Source organism: Pantherophis guttatus, chromosome 5 (genome assembly GCF_059756535.1).
Source record: "Pantherophis guttatus breed Tessera chromosome 5, ASM5975653v1, whole genome shotgun sequence".
In the NCBI taxonomy this organism is placed as follows: domain Eukaryota; kingdom Metazoa; phylum Chordata; class Lepidosauria; order Squamata; family Colubridae; genus Pantherophis; species Pantherophis guttatus.
Window position 1 is genome coordinate 96096478 of NC_142067.1, and position 15284 is coordinate 96111761.

At 38.3% G+C, this 15284-nt stretch overlaps 1 protein-coding gene across 4 annotated transcripts in view; it reads left to right on the forward strand.

The window, feature by feature from the left end:
- LOC117658084 (acetylserotonin O-methyltransferase-like) overlaps positions 1 to 15284 on the forward strand; it is a 37328-nt gene that overhangs the window by 18698 nt on the left and 3346 nt on the right. For 2 of the 4 annotated variants that reach the window (XM_087895357.1, XM_087895359.1), the window contains one exon: positions 2950 to 3200. The exons of the other annotated variants lie outside the window; for them this stretch is intronic. In XM_087895357.1, the coding sequence (XP_087751483.1) occupies positions 2950 to 3158 (209 nt within the window). In that variant the 3' untranslated portion in view covers positions 3159 to 3200. Of the gene's footprint in view, positions 1 to 2949; positions 3201 to 15284 lie in introns of those variants that run through there. 4 annotated transcript variants of the gene reach the window in all.

Consider the following 15284-nt stretch of genomic DNA (forward strand, 5'->3'; position numbering starts at 1 on the left):
GTATATCAATACTAGGATTATATAAATTTGATTAATGTTGTTGTTGTTATTGCTGTTTGTATCAAAATGAATTATACCCAGAAGCCATGTGTTCAGGTATTGATATTGATATATATTTTAAAATAAAAAAAAATGCTGAACTTGTTACCTGGAAAGCTGACAGCCAGAGTTTGAAATCTGAGTGCCACGCAATGGTGTTGTTGTGGCCCCGCCCTCTGAGCCTATCCCATCGGAGGAAGAAAGCTCCGAGCATGAGGAAGAGGAGTCAGCCAGGCCTCCCTCTCCAGGCCCCTCCCCTCTGGCACTGTCTCAGGTGCCGGCCGAGGGAGAGGAGATTAGCCGGGAAACAGGTGTCTCGGATGAGAGTGAAGGAGAGACATCATTCCTGGACGCACGCCTCCGAAGGCGTGATAAACTGTTGCAGCAGCTCAGGAGGCGTGCTAGGGATTAGAACTGAGTCACTGGACCACACCCCAGAGACTATATAATAGAGGGTGGTGGCCAGTGATCCCTGTGATGAACAAAAATAAACCTTGGATAGTCACTAAAGCATCGTCCGAAACTGCTGAGAGGAATATTTATTTCTGTTGGACTCTTGTACGCTGAGTATATTATCTTTCTGTTTCTGTGGAAATAAAGCACTTGGCAGACGGTGTGTATATCGCTGCCAAATTGGAGATAAAGACCTGGGTGTGTGCCAAGTGCTTCCTTAACCCTCGGCTGGCTGTGTTTGTGTGTGTGTGTGGACGGGGACAGATCAGGTGTGAGCTCTTACTTGCCCCAGCTCCTGCCAACCCAGCAGTTCAAAAGCACGCAAATGCAAGTAGGTAATTACGTACCACTTCAGTGTGAGTGTAACAGCATTCTATGCAGCTCAGTGTACAGTCATGCTGGCCATATCACCATGGAAGTGTCTTTGCACAACACTGGCTTCCTTGGCTAAGAAACAGATGAGCACCGCCCTAGAATCAGACACAACTGGACAGGGGAAACTTTTACCTTTATAATATAATCTAATGAAACACAAACAGAATTTTGACAAGGAAAAACTTTACATGGTCAATTTCTACAAAAGATTGAGGAAAGCCTTGGAGGCTCCAGAGGATTATAAACACTTCCTTGAGTGAGAGTTTCTTGCCTCCCGCCTTGAAAGAGGCGGTGGTGAGGTCCCTTCTCAAGAAGCCCTCTCTGGACCCAGCTGTTTTGGCAAACTATCGTCCAGTTTCCAACCTTCGCTTTTTGGCGAAGGTTGTTGAGAGTGTGGTGGCGTGACAGCTCCCGCAATACCTGGATGAAACTCTATCTAGATCTGTTCCAGTCCGGCTTCAGGCCCGGGTACAGCATGGAAATGGCATTGATTGCGTTGGTTGATGATCTCTGGAGGGCTCGGGACAGGGGTTGCTCCTCTGTTCTGGTCCTATTAGACCTCTCAGCGGCTTTTGATACCATCGACCATGGTATCATGCTGCGCCGGCTGGAGGGGTTGGGAGTGGGAGGCACTGTTTTACAGTGGTTCTCCTCCTATCTCTCCGACCGGTCGCAGTCTGGGGGGCAGAGGTCGACCTCAAGGCACTTGGTTTGTGGGGTGCCGCAAGGGTTGGTCCTCTCGCCTCTCCTGTTCAACAATTATGTGAAGCCACTGGGTGAGATCATCTGTGATTTTGGGATGCAGTGCCATCTATACGCTGACAACACCCAGCTGTACATCTCCCCTCCAGACCACCCCAATGATGCCTTTGAAGTGATGTCCCGGTGCCTGGAGGCCATGCGGGTCTGGATGGGGAGGAACAGGCTCCGACTCAACCCCTCCAAGACTGAGTGGCTGTGGTTGCTGGCGTCCCAATATAGCCGGCTGGTGCCATCGCTGGCTATTGGGGTGAGACATTGGCCCCCACGGAGACAGCGCATAACTTGGGTGTCCTCCTGGATGCATGGCTGTCTTTAGAACAGCATATGATGGCCGTGGCCATGGGGGCTTTCTACAGGTTCGCCTGATACGCCAGTTGCGCTCCTTTCTGGATCGGGACTCCTTATGCACGATCACTCATGCCCTCATCACTTCCCGCCTGGACTACTGCAATGCTCTCTACATGGGGCTCCCCTTGATGAGCACCCGGAGGCTCCAGCTGGTGCAGAATGCAGCCGTGCGGGTACTTATGGGGGCGACATGGCGCTCCCACGTAACACTTCTCCTGCGCGAGCTGCATTGGCTTCCGGTGGTCTTCTGGGTGCGCTTCAAGGTATTGGTTCTCATCTTCAAAGCGCTCCATGGCTTAGGGCCCGGTTATTTACGAGACCACCTTCTGCCACCGATAACCTCCCACCGGCCAATACACTCCCACAGAGAGGGTGTCCTCAGGATGCCGTCGGTCAGGCAATGTCGGCTAGCTACCCCCAGGGGAAGAGCCTTCTCTGTGGGGGCACCCGCCCTCTGGAATGAGCTACCCCCAGGGATACGACTAATGCCGGACCTCCGGACCTTTCGCCGGGCTCTGAAGACTTTTTTATTTCAGCAAGCCGGGCTGGCTTAAAAATTTTAATTGGTTAATTTTATGGGTAAGGGGTTTTAAATTGGGAGAAGCCAATATAGATTTAATTATGTTTTAAAGTATTTTAATGTTTATATTGTATGTTTTTTAATCCTGGCTGTTCACCGCCCCAAGTCCTTTGGGAGAGGGGCGGTATAAAAATTTAATAAATGAATGAATGAATGAAATGAGAATACTGTACTTAAAAAAGCTGCAAATTGACAAAATGTCCAAGAACAAAAACAACAAATTGGTCCGTATTGTCTATTGGCAAGAATAAATATATTTGAAAGAAGGATTCATAACATAAAATTTGGGCATTTTCAAAATATTATATAATGTTTATTGGGCTGTTGAAATAAGTACTGTAGCAGCATTTTCTCATCTCTAAATATATATTTTGAAATATATTTTGAAACAGGTGGTTGTGTCGTAATAGTGGAAGTTCTTCTTGATGAAGACAGAAGAGGGCCTTTAGCAGCCCACATCTACTCCTTGTTAATGTTGCTCTACACTGAAGGGAAAGAACGGTCAACAACTGAGTTTAATGTGCTTCTCTGCAAGGCTGGTTTCCAAGAAGTTGAGTTGAAGAAAGGAAGCCTCTTTCATATTATTCTAGGAAGAAAATAATGTTGCCTCTGATTCCTTTCCTGTTAAATGTTTAAGACAAAATTGCAGACTCATAGTCTTGATTTGTTAATTATAGATATACTCTATACTTTTTCCATGTCCACAGATTACATAGCTGATCCTTTTCTTATCACAAAATAGTTTCACCATAACTAGGGATCCCTGATCATGGCTGCAAAAATCCTAAGAACCAATTCTGGGCAATAAAGAGATAGAGGAAATTGTTATCACATGACAAAAATTAATCTTCTTATAGATCTTTAGTTCTTCCCATCCGTATATACAAAGGCAATCTTCTTATACACATGAATCCAGTGGTTTCCAACCTTTTTTTGGCCATGCCCCACCTAACCATAGCTAAACTCCTGATGCCCCCTTCCCCCCGGTGACATATAATTCTTATGTTACTCAAAAATTGAACTCTACTCATGCGGAGGAAACCTAAAAGATGGTATTACTATATACGCTTAATAATATCATGGGCATTAAAATGGAAGATTGAAATATTGAATAACTACTTTAAAACAAACATGTATATCAATACTAGGATTATATAAATTTGATTAATGTTGTTAATAATAATAATAATAATAATAATAATAATAATAATAATAATAATAATAATAATAATAATAATAATAATAATCATAATCATCATCATCATCATCATCATCATCATCATCATCATCATCATCATCATCATCATCATTCACTGGAAATTGTGCCAAAAGTTTGGATTTGAGTACAGCAAAAACCACTGGGAACATCAGGTTGAGAAAGTTTTAGAGAATGAGAAACTCAAGATCTTGAGTTGCAAATTGAAGTTGAGCAACTGTGGAAAAAGAAATCGTGTGTTGTCCTAATTGTAATTGGAGCCCTTGGAGCCCACTATTTAGAAATTCTAAATTTGCCGGACTTGAACATTTTGACTCTACAAAAAACCACCTTATTCGGAACAGCTTACATCCTCCGACGATACCTTAACAGTTCCTAGGTCCTTGGTTAGGACTCGAGCCGCTGAGCTATTAACCAGCCTCAAAGGCTGTGAATCTCACTAAAGAATTAATAATAATAATAATAATAATAATAATAATAATAATAATAATAATAATAATAATAATAATAATAATAATGGCAACCAGGGCATGGAGCTGACAAGCTACTGGAAGAAAAACCCAAAAAGCGAAAAATCTGGACTAGGAAAGAAAACACCTTTATTATGGAAGCTTACTATCAGTCTGAGCCAGCAAAACATGGATTTCAAAAACGAATGCATCAGATTTGGAAAGTGAACCATATGGACTGTGACACCAGTGAACAAAGGTTAATGGACCAATGACATGTAATCCTAAACCACAAATTTTTCACTACAGAAGAATTAATAGCAATAGAAGAGAAAGCAATTAATGGTCTGAGTACATCAACAAAGAAGAGTAACATCAAGAATGATTTCCAGACTCAAAAGCAAATTGAGGAAGAAAGGGAGGAAGAGGATACTGAAATGGATGAAGATAAAGAACAAGGAAGCACTAAAAAACAAACACCAACAGATAGTGCTCAATTAGCTGGAAAAATAAAGCACCAAATGGAAGATGCCGAAAGAACACGTTTGCCAAAGCTGAACCAAGTGAACCGGAAAGAATTGAGAAATGTACTAAACAAGGTCAATGAGGCTGTGCAAACTATTCGAACCACTACACTAGCCGAAACAAACCAACTGATGTATGCAGCAGCCGTCATAACCACCAAAGAACTGGGGTTGAAAATACAAAAGAACCAAAGAGGCAAGAAGGGGAAGCCTAAGTGGAAAATTCGGTTAGAATTGAAGATCAAAAAAGTACATGGAGATTTGAGCAATTTGAAGAACCTAAGGCAAGGTCAACTAAAGAACAAGCAGGTCAAAAGCAGCCTGGAAGCAAGATACGATCTGAGGAATAAGGAGATTGCAGTAGTAATTGAAGAGCTGAAGCAGAGGGTTGTTGCCATTCTGAAAAGATTAAAAGGTATGAAAACTGAGTATCTCAGTTCAAGGAAAACTCTGAGAAAACTCAGAGCAAATCAGCACCAGTTTTATAAGAGCTTAGAAAGTGGAGACAGAGTAACAACAAATGAAAAGCCTGATAAAGAGAAAGCTCTGAAATTCTGAAAGAATTTGTGGGAAAACAACAAGAAGCACAACAGAAATGCAAAATGGATCAAACAGGTTGAGGACTCTATTAAAGGCATAAAATGGAAGACGTGAAAAAAACAAAAGCAATGGTGCAAAGACAATCAAGAAAAATGAAGAACTGGAGTGCACCTGGACTGGATGAGCTGCATGGCTTCTGGTTAAAGGCACTTACAAGTCTGCACAAAAGATTGCAACCCAGATGAACCAGATCCTAAAAACACCTGAAAATGATGAATGAATGACAACTGGAAGGACATTTTTGATCCAAAAAGATAAAGAAAAAGGAAAGAACCCTGGAAACTATAGGCCAATCACCTGTTTGCCAACAACAGACAAGCTTCTTACTGGTATCATTGCAAACCAAATCTATGGATACCTGGAAAGAAATAACTTGCTTCCTGTAGAACAGAAAGGAGGCTGCAAAAACTCAAGAAGAACAAAGGATCAATTGCTGATCAACAAGCTAATCCTAAAGAACTCAAAGAAAAGACGAACCAACCTGTTCATGGCTTGGATAGACTATAAGAAAGCGTTTGATTCAATTCCCCATAGCTGGATCAAGAAATGCCTGGAAATATTAGGCATCAGCAGCAACATACAAAAATTCATGGAATCTTAAATGAACGTCTGGAAAACAAAACTTATGGCTAATGAAGAAGAACTGGGTAAAGTTGAAATTAAATGAGGCATTTTCCAGGGTGATTCCCTTTCACCTCTACTTTTTATACTCTCAATGCTACCACTGACAATCATTTTGAAGAAGATGAACTGTGGATATGAACTTGCAAAGAAAGGACTGAAAATTTTGCACTTGATGTACATGGATGATTTGAAGCTGTTTGGTAAAACAAAAGCTGAACTGAATTTATTAATTGAAAACACAAAAGAATTCAGCCAAGACATCGGTAGGCAGTTTGGAATTGACAAATGTGCAACAATAGCAACCAAAGCAGGCAAGATCATAGAAGAAGATGGAATAGAACTAGAGAATGAAGAAATGATAAAGGCAGTAAAATCAGAAGAAGGCTACAAGTACTTAGAGATTTTAGAAGCCTCTGACTTAATGCATAATAAAGTCAAGGAATCAACTTCAGCCAAGTACATTTGGCGAATTCGTAAGATATTAATGTCCAAATTGAGTGGAGGAAACATCATAAAAGCCATAAATACCTGGGCTATACCTGTGATTAGATACTCTGCAGGAATAATTGACTGGACCCAGATGGAGTTAGACAATTTGGACAGAAAAACAAGGAAGCTTATGACAATGAATCATGCCTTGCACCCTAAAAGTAATGTTGACCGATTATATTTACTAAGAGCAGAGGGTGGTCGAGGACTCCTACAAGTAAAGCAGACTGTGGAAGAAGAAAAACGCAGCTTGAATGATTACATCCAGAAAAGTGAAGAAGCAATGATTAAGGAAGTAAATAAAGGAGGCCTTTTAAAGACAACTAAAACAAAAGCAGAATATAAGAAAGAAGTAATTGAGCAGTGAGCTGAAAATTGGAAACGCAAAGCTCTGCATGGCCAATACTTGAAAAGTATTGAAGGCAAAGCTGACCAGAAACTAACTTGGAACTGGTTAAGATCAGGAGTACTGAAAAAAGAAACAGAAAGCTCTATTTTGGCAGCTCAAGAACAAGCCCTAGCCACAAACTGCATGAAGGCAAAAATTCAACATGTTACCACCAACAGCAAATGCCGCCTCTGCAATGAGAAAGATGAGACAGTCGACCACCTGATCAGTGGGTGCAGCAAAATTTCACAAACTGACTACCTACAACGCCATGACTGTGTTGCTAAGATCATTCACTGGAAACTGTGCCAGAAGTTTGGATTTGAGTACAGCAAAAACCACTGGGAACATCAGGTTGAGAAAATTTTAGAGAATGAGAAACTCAAGATCTTGTGGGACTTTAGGATTCAGACTGACAGGCACTTGGTCCACAACACACCTGACATCACAATAGTTGAAAAGAAAAAAGTATGGTTCATTGACATTGCAATACCTGGTGATGCACGGATTGAAGATAAGCAGCAAGAAAAAATCACAAAGTACCGGGACTTGCAAATTAAAGTTGAGCAACTGTGGAAAAAGAAATCGTGTGTTGTCCCGATTGTAATTGGAGCCCTTGGAGCAATACCCAAAGGGCTACCCCGCTATTTAGAAATTCTAAATTTGCCGGACTTGAACATTTTGACTCTACAAAAATCCACCTTACTCGGAACAGCTTACATCCTCCGACGATACCTTAACAGTTCCTAGGTCCTTGGTTAGGGCTCGAGCTGCTGAGCTATTAACCGGCCTCAAAGGCTGTGAATCTCACTAAAGATTAAATAATAATAATAATAATAATAATAATAATAATAATAATAATAATAATAATAATAATAATAATAATAATAATAATTTGCTTTAATTTATATGCCGCCCTTCTCCGGAGACTCAGGGCAGCTTACAATGCGTTAAGCAATAGCCTTCATACTTTTGTATATTTATACAAAGTCAGCTTATTACCCCCACAATCTGGATCCTCATTTTACCTACCTTTGAAAGGATGGAAGGCTGAGTCAACCTTGAGCCTGGTGATATTTGAACTTGCAGTAATTGCAAGCAGCAGATGTTAATAACAGTGCTTTAGTCCACTGTACTACAGGCTCTACAGGCTCTTAACTTGGCTTAAACAAGATTCAAATTGCCCCCATTAAAAATCAAATTGTCCCCCTGTGGGGTGTGGGTCCCACGTTGGGAACCACTGCATTAAACAAAGAACAGAGTACAAGAGAAAATCTGAAGGCTCCAGGTCAGGACTCTAACCCACACATATTGCTTTGCTAATTCAATATTGACAGCTTCTCTAAAAAGCAATTAAGCATTAGAAATTCTACAACACACAGGATGCAATAGCTGTTCCACCACCATTCTTGATATATTTCTGCTGATCTGCTGTATTTGGTTTTCACCAAATGCGTCATTAGGCATTATGGACAGACATCTCCACTTTGGTCTCATCTGTCCAAAGGAAAATGACCCAGGAGTCAGGTGATTTGTTCAGATGGAACTTTGCAAATCTAAGCCATGTTACCATCTTCTTTTTAGAGAGAAGAGACTTTCTTCTGGCAACCATACTTGTTCAATCTTTTTCTAATTGTAGAAAACTGTCATGAACTTTAACATTTAACATGCTAACTGAGGCCTGTAGAGTCTGAGATGTAACTCTTGGATTTTTTGCAATTTCTCTAAGAATTGCACGATCTGACCTTGGGATGAATTTGCTGGGACATCCACTCCTAGGATGATTGATAACTGTCTTGAATGTTTTCCACTTGTGAATAATCTTCCTCACTATAGAACAATGGACTTTAAATTGCTTCAAAATGGCCTTTTAAGCCTTCCCAGATTGATGAGCAGCAACAATTGCTTCTCTAAAACCATTGCTGATAGATTTTTACCCTTTGGCATTCTGTTAACACATACAATACCTCAATGCTGGAAACCAGCAAATTCCTAAACTTTGGTTTTGATAGAGGTAGTCACACTTGCTGATGATCAATTAATTAAGGGCATTTGATGAGCAGCATCTGGCTGCTACATAGTCTCTTCATGCCTAGGAAAGCAGTAAGGGTATACTTAATTTTTCATGCATGGCTTCTCCATTTTGTCTTTCTTTTTGTAAAATAAATTATGGCATGGTGTAATATGTCATATGTTGTTGTTCATCTAAGGTTGTATTTACCTACTTTTAAGAAGGGCCAGATGATTTTTACTATGTCGTGATATGTAAAACCACGGACCTCAAAAAGATTGTACTTTCTTTTTCATATGACTTCCTTCAGTAGCAATAATAAACAAATCAGCAACAAACAAACAGATCCATAATTATCTGAGTATTTCTTTTTTAAAAAACTTTTATTAAAACTTTTCAACAAGAAAATAAAAGCTAACACAAACTACTACGAGGTAAGGAAGAGGAAAAGACAGAAGGAAAAGCAAAAGATGCAAGAAAAGGAAAAAAGTTAAAGAAAAATAGAAAAGGAAAACAATATAAAGAAGTGGCTTCTAACATACTTCACACAAGTTACATGAACAAATATATTTTAACCTCTCCATTTAAAATTACATCATATTACTCTTCTTTCTGTTTCTCTTTTCTATCCTATCTAATCATCAAAAGTTACAAGTTTATTTTTTTTTCATGCATAATGTTGATAAGGGACTTCAAGTCAGCAATAAATGTAGATAATATCTTTTGTCTGATCAAAGAAGTTAATTTAACCATTTCAGCAAAATCTATCAACTTCACCAACCTTTCTTCCATAGTGGAGAATGTTGAATTTTTCCATCTCGACATACAGTAAACTCACTGCTGTCATAATATACTGAAATAACATTTCATGGCTTTTAATTATCTGAATATGTCCAATGCAAAATCAATTTCAAAGCAAGAAACTTTATTAAGCCAAGTCCAAAATGCTTCTGCTAGTTTGTATTTGGGTTGGGTTGCTCATTCCCCAATATTTTTTTTTTGTACTTAATACAACTAGTAAATCATTATTTTCTTTTTGGACCCATAGTTCTATTCTTCCCCATCCTCATTTTTCTCTCAGCCCATAAACAAGCTACACGGTTGTTAAAGAAATGAGAAAAATTGCTTATTTTAATTTTTCCTGATTCTCAAGCTGCTTTCTAACATTGCACGCAAAGCCCCATCCTCTCCATTGGGTAGTGCTGCTGAGCTGCATTTGACTTTAATACTCTCATGATTTAAGTAAGGTGACCAGACATCCCGCTTTTGGTGGGACAATCCCATTTTTGAACAATTTGTCCCGCGTCCCGCTGTGTTTTAAAAAAGTCCCGATTTTTTGAAAGAATGCACGACAACCTAGGGAACGGCACAGTGGTGGGTTGCTCCCGGCTGCCTCCTGAGTCCCAGCTGATGGCTAGAGGGAAAAAAACTGTTTAAACTCTTGCCGTGGGGCTTCAAAGGGCCGCCCTACAGCTGATCAGTGTTAAAAGAAAACAAATGAGTAGACCGATGCCTGCAAAAATAGAAAAAACAGCCCCTTAAAGCTTCAGCATAAGTTAATTAGCACAAGTTGATTAGATCGGCTTCCCGACTCTCAGCTGATTTGCTCTCAGCTGTTTTGCTCAGGGCTCTGTAGTTGCTAGCTGCAGAGTGCTGGAGATTTTTTTCCCCTAACTATGCTGAAAAAGCAAAACTGAAAGTAAAGCAGGGTCTTTGCTGCAACGTGGCAAAATGAGGCACTTTTTCCTCACCAAAAAAGGTAGGTGCAAAACTGCAAACAATGGGAAATTTAGGACAAAAGAGGAGAGTTCAAGATTTTAAAACACAAAAGAAAAAAAGCTCTATTTAACTAGGGAATTGTAATAATTGAGATACTATTAATTGTATATTGTATTGAAAGCAGAAATGGTTAAATTGTGGTTTGGAGGAATATATGGGGGAAAATATTTGGTTTATTATTATTGGTAAATATAATTAATTGATTTGTAAGAAATTGGATTGCATGGAAATAATTGGAATATTCATGTTCATATTGATTAATATACAAAAAAGATAGTTATATAACTAATTGATTTATATTAAAATGTTGAATTTGTATTAAACAACTGTATTACATAATTAACCAATGTGAGGATGGATATAAAAATAGATGACAATGGGAAGGGGTATAATATAGAATAGAAGGGAAAAATTGAATTTGATTAAGATTAGAGATGAGGATGAAGGGTAATATTGGTTTTTTAAAAACATAGATGAGGAATAAATATGGCAAAAAGGAAATACAGAAATTGTAAATTTAGTTCCTCAATCTCCTCCAACTCTCCTCCTATTTGTTTGACTGTTTCCAGCATTTTATGGGCTGATTTCCAGCATAGTCTCCTCCTTAACTCCCTCCATTGTTTGGCTGATTACCAGCATAGTCTCCTCCAACTCTCCTCCTATTTGTTTGGCTGTTTCCAGCATTTTGAATTAATTTCCAACGTATTTCCACCGAGTCTCAAACTCTTATCTAGTTGGTATCCATCCCACACATTTTAACTGTAATATAATTATCTATTATATATCATTTTTCCATCCTACTCTTTCAATTTAAATCTCAGTATATTTCATAATAGTCATCATTTCCAACTTGTATTACCTTAATTCAAGACTAATCACTAGCATCTGTGTATCTTGTATTTTGTTCAATCAATCCTTATTCATCAGTTTAACATTTGTTTGCAAATTAAAATTAAAACGTATTACATCAAACAGTATTTTCTTAAAATTTTCCTGCCTCAAAATATATTCTTCTTTATTATTTTTATTCCCTTGATATCATCCACTATTTTAATAGCCACCTCTTATTTTCTATTTTTATTATTTCACAACTGTTCCTGTTTTTATCCAAAAATCATATATACCTAGGTTTTTAAAGTTTATCATATATACATAGGCTTTTAAACTTTACATTTCAGTTAGTCACATTTAAATTTATCCACTTTAATTCTTCCTTTTCTTCCTTTTCCTCTCTGTCCAAAGTGCTCTATTTCAAGGTTCATTAGTTCAAAGTAAAGAATTTCTGTATGTCCCTTTAAAACTTTTAAAATGTCTGTTCCAGGCGTAGTGCATCAGCTTCCTGTCTTTGTTAACCACGCCACACCTAGTTTTGTCAGTCTCCATTGTTAAAATCCAAAATGTTCTTTCTTTCTTCTTTCTTCTTTCTTAAAATCATCTGGGGCAGAGTAGGAATCTCCAAAATCCTTTTATCCAATATTAATTTCAAGTAATCCAAGGTAAAAAGCCAATTAACATGTTTCTTTTCCACCCAGAAAGGGAAATCTCTTCAATCCACTTCCCTGCTTAATCACTACAGACTCCATGGCTATTTTGTAGCCATCCATCTGTCTATCTTCATTAGCTTCATTTTCTTTTAGAGGCATTAATTCTCAGAAATATCCATTTCTCCTCTCCACTCCAGTTAAAGGCACAGTCAAATTTCAGAAATTTATTAATGCCAAATCATCCAGTTTAAGTTTACTGCAACAAAGTTCAATTTGGGTCTTTTACCTATTTTTTTTTCTTTTCAATCCTTAAGCCCCGCAGTCCAGCAGCCGCTTTTAATTTTGGGGTCTTATTTTCCAATAATTCCAAATAGGTACGTTATACTACCTGGGTTGGTGTCACTCACCCAGCTTCTTGATTTTTTCTCTTTCTTCATCTTCTTCCTCCAGTACAATCCTTGTTCCCGGTTGCCGCGGTTTCAGGGCAGCAGCCATGGCTGCCGTTCCGCTGCCGCCGACGTGAAGGAGAAGCCTCCAGCCCCGAGGAACCTACCCGTTCCTCTCGGCCGCCCAAGGCGTTCCTTCTTGTCCCCCTGTCCCTACAAGACAGGGGAGGTCCGCAGACCTATCGGCAGCAGCTTAGCAGAGGGGATTTGGCAGGGCTCTATTCTGAAATCAACTAAATTAGTTGGTGTTTTGGAGGGGATTAAGCTGAGAATTAATCAAATAGAACAAGCTGGAAGATAGTTAAATATTAGAGGGAGATATAGTGGAAAATATATTAGAAATTGGAGTAAATAAAATATGGCTTTGTGAGAAATCTGTGTAATATGTAAATTGGGAGAAAAAAAAACTAAGGTAAACTGATTTGAGGATAAGGGTCAAAGGATTAAAATTAGATAAAATGTTGTTTTATAAAATATAATAAAAATGGAGTGGTATTGAATTGAAACTAAGAATAAATGGTGATAAAATTGTAAGGTAAACACTTAACAAGAGGTTAGAATATTGTAAAAATTATTTTGATATGACTTGTATAAGATATAAGGTAAAGAAGAATAAAGATATGTTTAGAATTGTTATGCAGATGTAAAAATGAGTGAAAGTGAATTTGAAACTAATTTTGGATAGATATAATGGATTTATATAGATGAAAATGTTAAATTTGAGGTAAAATTGGCTTTTTCTTAAGTTTTGAATTTCTTTTTTATCTTCTTTTTTATCTTTTTTTGTTTATTTATAAAAGATGTAATGGAAATTGTGAATTGAGTTTGTGAAAGGAAGGTAAGCATGGTAACCATCTATGACTGGATAGAGATTTTTGCTCTTGAAAGTTATGTTTTTATGTTTAAATTTGAAAAAAATAAATAAAAAATATTTACAAAAAAAAGGAAAAGAAAAGAAATTGTAAATTTAATTGAAATGACTAAACACTGTTTAAATTTGTGAACCAGCCAAATATTCTGTTCAAAGAAAATACATTGTATGTTTGTATGTGTGTTTCTAATTATTGCTATTTATTCATATTTGTTCTCTTTTATTCTTTAAAGTTTAACAATTCATTCTTTATCTTAATATCTTTATATTTATTTTCTTTCTCTCTTTTCTTTCCTTCTTACTTTCTCTTTCCTCCCCTCTTCTTCTCCTCCCTACTTCCTCTTCCTTTCTCCTTCTCGTCCTCTCTTCCTCCCTCTCTTACCCTCACTCCTACTCTAATTTCCCTTCCCTTCCTTCATCCCTCTCTATTGCTGTATCCTTTTATGCATATGGACTACTCAGAGGGCTGAAAAAGTTATTTTTGACTGGTCCTCACACTTTTGACCAGTCCTTGAACTTACGACTGTCCTCACATTTTACATTATTGCCCTATCTTGTCATCATGGTGAAGAGAAGCAGTTGTGAAATGAGTGACATGGTTGTTAAGAATGCTGCACGGGCATAAATGTGAGGATGGTCAAAAGTATGAGGACCAGTCAAAAGTGTGAGGACCTGTCAGAAATGACTTTTTTCAGCCTCTGGTTAGTCCTTTTGTGCATATGGACTACTCAGAGGGCTGAAAAAGTTATTTCTGACTGGTCCTCACACTTTTGACCAGTCCTTGAACTTACGACTGTCCTCACATTTTACATTTTTGCCCTATCTTATCACCATGGTGAAGAGAAGCAGTTGTGAAATGAGTGACATGGTTGTTAAGAATGCTGCACGGGCATAAATGTGAGGATGGTCATAAGTGTGAGGACCAGTCAAAAGTGCGAGGACCTGTCAGAAATGACTTTTTTCTATTCACATAGCCATGGCCACCCGGTCACATGACCAGCTAGCTACGCCCACCCAGTCACATGACCTCCAAGCCACGCCCACAAAATGGTGGGTGTCCCACTTTACCAATGTTAAAATCTGGTCACCTTAGATTTAAGTGACCATCAGAATCAAAGAACAGTAGAAGTAGTCCTCAACTTATGTCCACAATTGAGCCCAAAATTTATGTTGCTAAGTGAGACATTTGTTCAGTTTTGTCCTTTTGTTGAAATTTGTTGAATTTTATGAACCTTCTTGCCACCATTGTTAAGTGCCCTGAAAACTTTTCTTTTCTTTTCTTTTCCATCAAGCAGGGCTGGCGTGACACCCCCCCTTTTTTCTTTTTTCTTTTTAGTTTTTTAGTTGTTTGGCTTTTAATCTGTCAATGGGTTTTAATTCGAATTGTTTTTGGGCCAAAGTATATAATTCTTTTAATAATTTTAAATTTTGTATTGTTATGTGTTTTGTTATGTGTTTCTGGCTGTGCACCGCCCTGAGTCCACTAGGAGAAGGGTGGTATACAAATTGAATAAAATAAATAAAAATAAATAAATAAATAAGTGAATCACTGCAGTGATTGTTAGCAGCACAGTTCTTAAGTGAATTTGGCTTCCCCATTGACTTTGCTTGTCAGATGTTCATAAAAGGTGATCACATGATCCTAGGACACTGCAAAGGCCATAAATATGTGTCAGTTACCAAGCATCTGAATTTTGAACACATGACCATGGGGATGCTGCAATGGTCATAAGTGAAAAATTGTCATAAGTTAGTTTTTTCAGTAATGTAACTTTGAATGGTCACTAAATGAATTGTTGTAAATCAAGGACTACCTGTACCTAATCTGTGTTTCTCAATCTCAACC